This window comes from Zingiber officinale, chromosome 1A (assembly GCF_018446385.1).
Source record: "Zingiber officinale cultivar Zhangliang chromosome 1A, Zo_v1.1, whole genome shotgun sequence".
Lineage (NCBI taxonomy): Eukaryota > Viridiplantae > Streptophyta > Magnoliopsida > Zingiberales > Zingiberaceae > Zingiber > Zingiber officinale.
In genome coordinates, this window is record NC_055987.1 from 84,513,710 (window position 1) to 84,525,024 (window position 11,315).

Here is an 11,315-nt window from a genome sequence, read left to right on the forward strand (position 1 = left end):
TAACAAATGTCCACTAATTAAGTAAGTTACTGACAACTCACTTAATTAATATCTAGCTTCAAGAGTAGTACCACTCAACTTCATTGTTATGTCAGACTAAGTCCACCTGCAGGGTTTAACATGACAATCCTTATGAGCTCCTCTTGGGGACATTCTCAACCTAGATTATTAGGACACAGTTTCCTTCTATAATCAACAACACACACTATAAGTGATATCATTTCCCAACTTATCGGGCTTATTGATTTATCGAACTAAATCTCACCCATTGATAAATTAAAGAAATAAATATCAAATATATGTGCTTGTTATTATATTAGAATTAAGAGCACACACTTCCATAATAACTGAGGTCTTTGTTCCTTCAAAAAGTCAGTATAAAAGGAACGACCTCAAATGGTCCTACTCAATACACTCTAAGTGTACTAGTGTAATTATATAGTTAAGATAAACTAATACCTAATTACACTACGACCTTCCAATGGTTTGTTCCTTTCCATCTTGGTCGTGTGCTACTGTTTATAATTTCTAAGGTACTGATAACATGATCTTCTGTGTGTGACACCACACACCATGTTATTTACAATATAAATTAATTGAACAACTACATTTATCACAAATGTAGACATTTGACCAATGTGATTCTTATTTCTAGATAAATGTTTTATACCAAAAGCTAGGCTTTTAGTATACATTCTAACAAACACGCCATCTATCATTAAATATGAAGAAGCCAAGATAAAAAAGAATACTACATTTATCATCAATGCACAAAAGTCAAGACAAAGAAGCCTTCCTCTGGCAATTAATATCATTAAATAAAGACAGATGAACGATCACAGGAAATTGTATAAAAGGGTACACCAGGTATGAAGAAGGCAAGATTTATCATTTTCTTGATTACTCATTCTCTTCCTGATTTTGACTTGAGCGTCAGAGGGCCAACGTCAGAATTTGATTTTGTTTTACAGGATTGAAGTCTTTATCCCGTCACACTTTTCAGCTTACTTCATTCGGATAGGATCAAATTGCATAAGGCTTTATATATCAAGATTGGAGATTTTTTTTTCCTGAGATATTCACCTACACCGGCTAATTTTAAGGTGGATGGTCTGGCATCGTATTCTGGATATCGCATAAATCCACGAAGCAAGATGACTCTTAACATGATACCTCAGGATTACTGGTTGTTCAACTTCAAACGCAATAAGCATGAGCTAAGTAAATTTTAAACCCAAACTATTTGGACAAGAAAAAAACACCCTGTCATTACCGCTATACTGTCCTCGAGGGTCAGGATTTGAGAAATTTGATGGAAGGGCAGTTGGTTCTATCACCAGATACGATCAATTTGATGAATTTGCTGTCGTTTGGTCACAGGTGTAAAGTCAATAATAAATCTGCATGTTCCTCTGGTCAAAGAAAATCTGCAATACTTCTGATTTACTCTACTATTGTTTGACAGAGAAAGGCAGAAAATGATTCTTCAAATGTTTGAATTATTAGAAATTTCTTTTATTTTCAAATATATTTTATTATTATTATTTATTTTTAAAAAGTTATAATTCAATAGGTTTTAACTTTAAAGGCATCATAAAACTGTATATGAGCTTTTTATAATCTCTAATATATCATATCAAAAATATAACAATCTATTATTTTTTTATATTATCAAATTTTCCTTTCCTGCATCAATTACTAGCCTCATTCATATTATTAATTTTAGATAAAAGAGCAATTTTAAAATTTTACTACCGCTTAAACTATAAATCTTAAATTGTAATCCACCATGAATAAATTTTTTACTTTAATTTTTTATTTCAAAAATCTCTTTCAAAATTTTCCATTGGAGATGTGCTAACTAGCCTATCAATATCGATCTAAACCTGAGCATCTCTAAGTCTAATAATTGGACTAGAAGATTCAAGCAAATAAAAAGTAAAGGAAAAAGGAAAAGATGATGATTCGACCCTATCAATAACATTGTTTTTGATTGAATCGAATGCTTCTCCAATTCAAATTTAAAATAGAAACAGACAGCTATCCATTCATATGCTAAAAACAAAAAAAAAACAAAAAAAAAAAACTGCAGTTTATATATCCACCTTCCACTAGCAGCAATGTCCACTCACTTTAACACACTGAAAAAATAAAATTCTATTTTATATTTACTACTTTCTCTTTGTTGATAAATAATATATTCAAATGGCCCCTCAATTCCATCAATTACTGGACCTCTTTTTGTTTTCTCGTTCTGCTATTATTATTATTATTATTATTATTATTATTAATAATAATAATAATGTGGTATCTTCGTTACGGCTAAGCAGTCGATTAAAATTGAAATCGGTCGAATAGAACAGATTAAAATTATTAAATTAATTTTTAAAAAATAAATTAAATTCATCCAACTTTATCATCAAAATTAAATAAATCAAACAGATGTAAAATATATAGAACAGATCAAATTTTACTTAAACTGATGATATAACATCATCGATTGATATGGAGCAATTGAATCAGACTAATTTATCACTTTAAGTTACATATGATTCAAATATATTAGGCGACGGATTACAATAGTTTAGTCGATTAATAATCCTTCAATTCATTCAATTTAATCTATGAAATTTAAAATCAAAACGAAATATTAATATATATAAATATATATTTTTAAAAGTAAAATTTCAAATTAGACAAATCATACTATATAAAATAATACAATTTTAGACTGATTTATTTATTTATTTATTTATTTTAGTTAGTACTTAGTGTTTAATCTTTTAAGTTGACTATACTAATATCAGAATAAATTTAAAATTAACCATAAGGAACCTAAAACTCGTAAAGGACTCTTTAACCGTTTAACATTCTAAATTTATTATCTCATTATCGAATCATAAATATATATAGGAGACTATATTCTGCCACATCATAGTCCAGCGACAAGTGGCTGATCTATTGTAGTGTATTGTTACGCTCTCCTCCCATGTAAAAGGATAAATATAAAGTAAAAATAAAATAATATGTGGAAAGATAAAGAAAGAATCTATGGTCCATCCATCTAGTTGTTTCCTGTAGATAAGTTCTTTGTGGAACTTTTAAGAATGGTTCAAATGGAATCGAATCCACATCATGAACGGTCCATTTATCGACTTTGAGTTGTTTTTTTCCCCCAAATAAACCGGTTGGTTTTTTGTGCGACTTTTAAATTTGGCTCAAATGAAATCGAATCCATTTCACGAATGCTTCGCTTATAAACCAAATTGCCATGAATAGATTTAACCTGCGTCCTCGGCACGCTACGGCCGTACCGTTCCCCGTCGCTAACGGTAACGGCCACGATCTCCCAACTCCACCGCTCGGACGGCGGATGATTCCCCGAGCATTTACCCGTCCCTTCCGAGAGCCGGAGCGATGTGGGGTGGGGAATCATTCGCCAACCCGCACGGCCGTTTGGTCTCCTCCCTCCGAACAAAATGCTATTTGTCCTCTGATACAATTCACCCGCGTATCGTACTCGCAACTGAAAAGGGTCCCACAAAGAGGTGCGGGTATGCTAATGGGCAAAAGGTTCTGGGACGCAGGCAGCGACAGTGGCAGTGGGGCGCCTCCTTTAAAAGGTGGGGGCGGGCGAGCGGCGTCGCTGCGTGCGTGAGCGAGCGAGCGGGCGAAGGGGCGGCGAGTGGCCTTCCGACGTCGAACGACGCCTTCCCAGCGCAATCAATCTCGATCCGATTGCTAGATCCCTCGTAAAGCGATCGAAGAAAGAACGAGAGGTAAGAGTTTCGGGGCTTTCTGATTCTTCATTGTTTCATCTGATCTAGCTAGCTCCGCTTTGCTGCGTTTTTTTTTTTTTTTTGATTCTTCATGGAAAACCCCTCCGAAGAGATCTTCGCTTTCTTGATTGCTCTTAGTTTGCTTTGAGAATGCTATCGATCGTGTGATTGGAGCATGATGATAGTACAGATCCCCGCGATACTTACAATTCTTTAATTTAATTTCTTCTTCCCCTTTCGCCGATGATGACGTTCTTTCCGGGTTTGTATTGATGATGGAACCGGCCGCGACGGCACTCAATTCGTGGTTCTTCTCCCTTGTTCGCAGCGGCAGATGGAAATTGGAAATTGGAAATTGGAAAGGAACCACCCTAGGGAACAAAAAAAAAAATCTCAGGTTTTCGTCTTAATTATGCGGGTTTTGATTTTATTTACTTAACAATTTCTATGGAGGTGGCTTTGCTACTAACGATCGTGCACATGCGGATGGCCGCAGCATGCATGGTTAAAGTGCGCAGAGAGAACAAAAAATGGTGGCTTTCCTATTCCATGCACGAGGGGTGTTCTCGTTGTTTTTTCAAGGCATCGCTGGTATTTGGGTTTACTGAAGATTTAATTTCAGCCCTTCAGAACTTATCCTTTTTTTTTTTTTGAAAAAAAAAAATCCATAAGAATTTTTGAATTACTATAAGAACTTTTAAATTGTTGTCCTTTAATTTCTAACCATTATGATCATTATCATATTTATTGCAAATCATTTGGCTTCCGAAATTTACATGTATATTTTTTTAAAAAAAATAAAATTATCAAAATATCCACTCCTGTAATTTCCATCATTTTGCTACAGCAACTACTAAATATAGGTTGTAAATCATAGCGTGTAAATCATTTTGATTCAAGCCTAGCTTGTATTTAACATTGTTTATTTACTTATTCGAACTTATTTATTAAAAATCTTATGGAGCGAAACTTTTATTGTTCTTATAGATTAGATTAAATATTTATCTAATATATACTATTTATATTATTTTTATTTTAATATATTTTTAATAAATTAATATTATAAAAAAAGATGAATTTTTATAATTTTTATATAATTGAATAAAAATAAAAATTTAATTTAATTTAATAAAATTAATTAATTAATTAATCTATAAATTATTCATTAACTTTCTTCTAAACAAACAAACCAACTTACTAATTTCAAGTTATTTATTTTATAGAGGGAAGTAATTAACGCTGCACCGCACACAGTCGCTCACATGGCAGGTGCCTAGGTGGGCTCCTGCCTCTCATGCGCACGCCTAGAGTGGAGCTTAAATAATTCCTTTAATATATATATATATATATATATATATATATATATATAATTTGTCGAATTGAATATTAAGACTGACTTGTTGAAAACTATTATAATATTGGGGAATTCTGATATAATCTGAATTGTTTTCCTTTCTTTGTTTTGAGTTATTAAATAAAAGTTTTCGGACTTTGTCCACTAAGATATTATTTTAGTAGGTTGGCTGAATGGAATCCACTGTGAAATTGCGTGCGTGTTGACCCAAATACATTTACACCGATCATAATATAAAAGTTTGGGACAGCGACATCTTGGATATTTTTGTCCACCGTATCCACCAGATCAATCATCATTGACAGAGTTGCTGCGCTATGACTCAGCTGGATCGTGTCTCTGCGTCAACGTGACCCCCAAAAGGTTCGTCTTTTATCCCAAACTTTGTTTAGACCACCAATAGTGTTATGTTACCTTTGTGGTGTTTGGGGGCGGAGGGAGGTTTTACTACTTTTCGTTTGCCATTTTAAGTGTTGTTCTTTACTCGGAATCTAACTTGTGGGCAGGATTATGTGGTGTAGCGAGGGACGATAAAAGTATGTCAATGAGTGGTTGGTTGGTGTTGTATTATTCATTTGATATTCGATACCCGGAAAGCCTAAAAATGAATAAAATTGTGGATTGTTGAGTTCGAACATAACTGGAGTTCCAGTCCCAATTAAGTGGTAAGCATGGAGTGCCTTGATGCGTTGGTTTTCTGAAAGTGAATTGGAATATAGCTACTGGAGGATAAAGATAGGATGAGTAATGAAATTGTAGTTGAGATATGTAGAGAAACTTTGTTCACATTTTGATGGTTGAGTTGTTTTGTCGAGGCAATAAGTACTTTATTTGTCAGCTTGATAAGCTTGACAGGAAACTCATTTGACTTTGTCAAGCTTGAATGAATTATGATAATTAAGGTAGAAGAAAGCTGATTGACTTCATCAATCAAACGTTTTGGATAATTTAAATTAACTAGAAAAATCGTCCTCCAGTTAGCTATCTGATTTTGATGTTTAAAGGATGATTGGACATGAAAATAGAGTTGTTATTTATAGGATAACCATTATCCATACTAGTTTTGATTTCTGGTTCTTTGTTCTTGCTAGATTTGATTTGATCCTTTAACACGTGTTTTTAGTCTCAATTTCATCCTCTTAGACGAAAATCCTCTTTTCTTAGACGACTAATATTGTTGATGAGAAGCAATAATTGAAACGAATGGCAATGCATATCAGGAAGTATCTGAGTCGACTCTCCAAGTTATGCAAGTAGCCAACATATTTCCTTTCGAGTTTTATAAATAAAAGTGCATAGTCCTCTGATTGTTGGTGTCTGATATCCACATGGATTTTTCACTTCTAGAAAGAAAAATGATTTTTTTTTTTGGAAAATATTTCTTGCTTAGAACTTCTTTATTTATTAATCGCTTCTTCTTCTGAATGGAGATGTCTTCAATCTAACGTAGCAACAGCTATACTTAGGTGTTTACAGGGATAAATCGTGAGTTCTCCTCTCAGCCACATGCGGCCATACTTCGATCCTGATTATGACAATTTCAACCAATGGATCAATCCTCCAAGGTTCTACTTATTCACATACTTTGTTTGCACCTTTTCTCAATATGCATCATTAAACAAATATAATGTTGTATCAGTGACTGTGCTAGAAAAAAATTCGAGGGAGGTCATTAAACTAAAAATATTTTGCCATTAAATTAAGTAGATAAGGATAGTTTGCCATTCAAAGAGTAATTAAGGACAAGGATTTTTGTTTCACAAGAAAATTATTGTGCCAATCACCACTCTGGTGATATAAAGGAGTGGAGAACAAGTACACGAGTGCAATGATGTTCAAAGGGTGAGACTCTCATTGTGAATGGAAGAAGTCGGAGAGGATTGGCCAGGAAGGAGAGGAACAGTGAGCAGCGAGAATGCAAGCAGTGATGGCGAGCAAAACATGAGAGCAGTACAATGTGATAGGTCGATAAACTTCTCTCTCTCTCTCTAATATTATCTTTACTATGTTTTTGGCGAGCGTATTCGCCTTTTGCCACAATGTTTTTGAAAATCTAGTGGGGTTAATTGATTTCAGCAAGACAAGCTAGCGATGTCCCTGTGTTGCATGAACTACACATGCATAGTTATGATCTGTTCTTTTTATTATGTACTTTGTCTATTCATGATGGAAAAGATTGGCTTTTGGATGGTTTTGTTTTGGTTGTTTCAGGGTATGCATTGACAACACTACTCGGAGTGATTGCACACTTGTTAAGGTAAGGTCTTTGTATCTTCTGAAGACTCAGTACCATCATGGGAAATTCTGTAACATCCAACATATATAATCATCTGTTTGCATTTAAGGTTCTAATTGATCCATTAAGTCACAACACCAAGCAATCGCTTCTTTTTTTTTCCTCTGTTGTACAATGGATATTTCCTACCTGGAATGCAACCAATTTTTTTTCTACAAGGATATGTTATATGTATAATGGAAGCATCTCTCTATTATGCATGACAAGGCCTTGAAGTTAACTTCCTAAATACTGCCAAATTAAACTTTTAGAAGGGCTCATAACTCCGATCTCAGTCTTTTAGGGAAAACATCAAATAGTCCTTTACTTGAAGATAATATTGGGAGAAAAGTCACAATCATAGGAAACGCTGAAGGATGAATTATGTTATATTCACATTGACTCCCAATCAATCAAAGTAGCTTGAACTAAGTGACTTTGTCTTCAAACTAACCATCCAATTTATAATGTTTTTTCCTTCTTGCATAGGTGGACAGTGTCAACAAGCCTGGCATACTATTAGAAGTTGTGCAGGTTTTGAGTGATCTGGACCTTCCCATTTCCAAAGCTTACATCACTTCTGATGGCACGTGGTTTATGGATGGTATGTACTGACAAATCTATATCCTGTTGGTGGTTTCTGAGAAGCTTATGCACTGAAACATGCGTATGTTTAGTGTTCCATGTTACTGATCAGCAAGGGAGAAAGATTACTGACAAAAAGACAATTGACTACATTGAAAAGGTGACAAAAACATATATATATCTATTTATCTCAAACTATTAACATCAGTCAACTTTCATTGAAGCCGTGGCATTGCTTTGGAAAGTATTTTGTGTTCCTAAGCTACCGATTGACTTTGATTTTGCATGGTTATATAACATATGAGACCCAGAGGGTGATCTGCATAACATCTACTAGTTTTTGATTGCAAAGAGACGAGTTCATGGTTAATTCTACTATCACAATAACTTATTTGATGAATTTTGAAGGAGTGAAGTCATTCACTTTTTTTTTTGGCTGAACTTCGTTTAAATTTGGTGATTTTCAGGCTCTAGGTCCAGAAGGAATAAAGGCAAAATCATCACCAGGAAAATCAGTTGGAGTGCACTCATTTGGTAGCCACGTTGCTATAGAACTTATAGGCACAGATCGTCCAGGTCTTCTCTCTGAGATATTTGCTGTCCTTGCAAATCAACATTGCAATGTAGTAGCTGCTGAAGTCTGGACCCACAAGACACGAGTTGCCTGTGTCATATATATAAACGATGAAGTCTCAACTCAGCCGATGACTGATCCCAATTGCATGTCAGCAATGGAGGAACAGCTTAGGAATGTTTTACGTGGTGGTAATGATTTAAAAGGTGCTCGGACTAACTTCTCTGTAGGTTCAACCCATGTTGATCGTCGCCTCCATCAGCTAATGCTGGCTGACAAGGACTATGAAAGTGACGATGGGGTTATAGATGAGAAAGATGGCATGCTTTTCAAGCCAATCATCACTGTTGACAATTGCGAGGACAAAGGGTACTCAGTGGTGAACATTAAATGCAAAGATCGGACGAAGTTGTTGTTTGATATAGTGTGCACATTGACAGACATGCAGTTTGTTGTATCCCATGCTTCAGTCTCATCCGATGGTACCTATGGTTTACAGGTACGGATAAATTTGTTGCTCTCTCAATGAGCATTACTTGAGTAATGGTAAGTTGTTTCATTATGACCAGAGATTAGGGAACAGTTTTAGTGGTTCATTATATAGTTGAACTGTTTTTGCAGACTATGATTGCAAACTTAACTTTACTAATTCACAGGAGTTGTACATCCGTCACAAGGATGGAAAGACCCTTGATTCTATGGAAGAAAAGGAGAACGTCATCAAGTGCCTTGAAGCTGCAATTCTTAGAAGAGTGTCCGAGGTAAACTCAAAATTCTCTAATGATAATTAATGTTTTGATTTTTCAAGAAGATGTTAGTTTTAGCTATTAAATCAGATCCAACACTACGTTTATCTGACAATTGGCTCAAGTCCTGTAGAACAAACAAACCTATCAACTTAAACTTCATTATAGGGCTTCGGTCTGGAGATCTGTGCTAAAGACAGAGTAGGATTGTTATCTGATGTCACAAGAGTGCTGCGCGAGTATGGTCTTTCAGTGTCAAGAGCAGATGTGACAACTATAGGAGAGAAGGCCATGAATGTGTTCTACGTGAGAGATCCATCAGGTAATCCAGTAGACATGAAGACCATCGAGGCACTCCGAAAGGAGATTGGGCAAACTATGATGCTTAATGTGAGGAAGTTACCTTCAGCTACCAAGTCTCCCGAGGCGAGTGGGTGGGCCAAGACCAGTTTCTCCTTCGGCAACTTGCTAGGCAAGTTCTTGAGTTTATCAGGGAGACAGGATTTGCCTCCTGTGGTCTGATCTCAGTTCTTGCCATAAGGATTAAGGCGTGCATGTAGATTATCACTCTGTAAATGTAAGTTCCTAGAATCTGCTGGGGCATTTGAGGTGCATCCTATTATCTGATTCCTGTAAAATGTGCACCATAATAACTTGTTGTAGGATCTTGCTAACTTCCTCTTTGCAGTTCATAACCATTTAAAATATTCATTTTTCTGTGATTTGTTTGACAACGATTTACAATTAGGTTTATATTGTGTTATTCACGTTATGTGCCAAATGTGATACTTGACACTTATATTGCAGGAGCAATGGTTGAAGTTCGATCAAGTGGATTGAGGTCGATGGAACATTTGACCGAAAAGAAAAGTCTAATAAGTATTAACAAATGAGTGAGGTCTAAGTGAATCAAGATTAACTAAATATTTAACAGAAAAAACAAATGAATTGAATCTAAGGGAGTCGAGATTGATTGAATATTTGACAAAGATGAAGTCATGATGGCAAATATGAAACTCCAACAAGAGCTAAGAGATGAGAAGCCTAGAGACGAGGTCTCTTGGCAAATAAGGAGTCCATGCATGCAAGAATTAAGGGGGCGTTTGGTTCTTTCCTAGGAATAGGAATCGGAATGAGAATCATTGTATTGTGGAATGAGAATGGGTATGAGCATGGATATCACTCTTAAAAGTAATATTTGGTTAGTTGCATATTTTCTATCGGAATAAATCAAAATTTTTTTTTTTACCTTTAAAAGAAAATAAGATAAAAAATTAGATGTGAGAGAAAGATGAATGTGAGAGAAAAATATGATGAAAGAGAATGATGAGAGAGAAAGTCTCATGAGAGAGAAAGTGTGATGAGAAAGAATGAAGAGAGAGAAAGTGTGCTGAGAGAAAATGAGAAAAGAGAGTGTGATAGGAGAGAGCATGATGAGAGAAGATGAGAGAGAAAATATGATGTGAGAGAAAGTATGATGGGAGAGGATGAAGAGAGAGAAAATATAATGCGAAAAATGAGGAGAGTGAGTGATGAGAGAGATTGAGGTGAGAGAAAATATGGTGAGAGAGAGAGAAAGTGTGATAAGAAAAAAAAAAGAACAGTGAGTGTGATGAGAGAGATTGAAGAGAGAGAAAGTATGATGAGAGAGAAAGTGTGTTGAGGAAAAAAAGGAAGGAGTGTAACAAGAGAGATTGAGGAGAGAGAAAGTATGATGAGAGAAAAGAAGGAAGAGAGTGCGATGGAAAGGATTGAGAAGAGAGAAAGTATGATGAGCGAGAAAGTGTGATGAGAAAAAAGAGGAAAGATAGTGTGATAGGAGAGATTAAGGAGAGAGAAAGTGTGTGATAAAATGATGAGAGAGAAAATATGATGAGAGAGAACAAGGAGAGAGAAGTGATATGAAAGAAAAAATAAATAAATATATTTTGATATTTGATATTAAGGGAGAAAATTTTAGTTTTAAATCAAGGGTATTTTTGGAATAAGGGAATATTTTGAT

The 11,315-nt window shown here is 35.0% G+C and overlaps 1 protein-coding gene across 10 annotated transcripts; it reads left to right on the forward strand.

Annotated features, from left to right (window-relative positions):
• Window positions 1-3,627: 3,627 nt before the first annotated feature.
• LOC122026523 (ACT domain-containing protein ACR3-like) lies at window positions 3,628-10,022 on the forward strand. 10 transcript variants are annotated; one of them, XM_042585263.1, is made up of 9 exons: window positions 3,628-3,779; window positions 5,298-5,496; window positions 6,590-7,097; window positions 7,345-7,390; window positions 7,898-8,012; window positions 8,086-8,153; window positions 8,461-9,066; window positions 9,224-9,328; window positions 9,482-10,022. In XM_042585263.1, the coding sequence occupies exons 3-9, from the start codon at window positions 6,994-6,996 to the stop codon at window positions 9,833-9,835; spliced, it is 1,398 nt and encodes a 465-aa protein (XP_042441197.1). In that variant the 5' UTR covers window positions 3,628-3,779; window positions 5,298-5,496; window positions 6,590-6,993; the 3' UTR covers window positions 9,836-10,022. The 10 variants fall into 10 exon arrangements, with proteins under 10 accessions (XP_042441197.1, XP_042441225.1, XP_042441203.1 ...); XM_042585291.1 differs by having other exon boundaries at window positions 6,590-6,698; XM_042585269.1 differs by having other exon boundaries at window positions 6,600-7,097.
• Window positions 10,023-11,315: the final 1,293 nt, after the last annotated feature.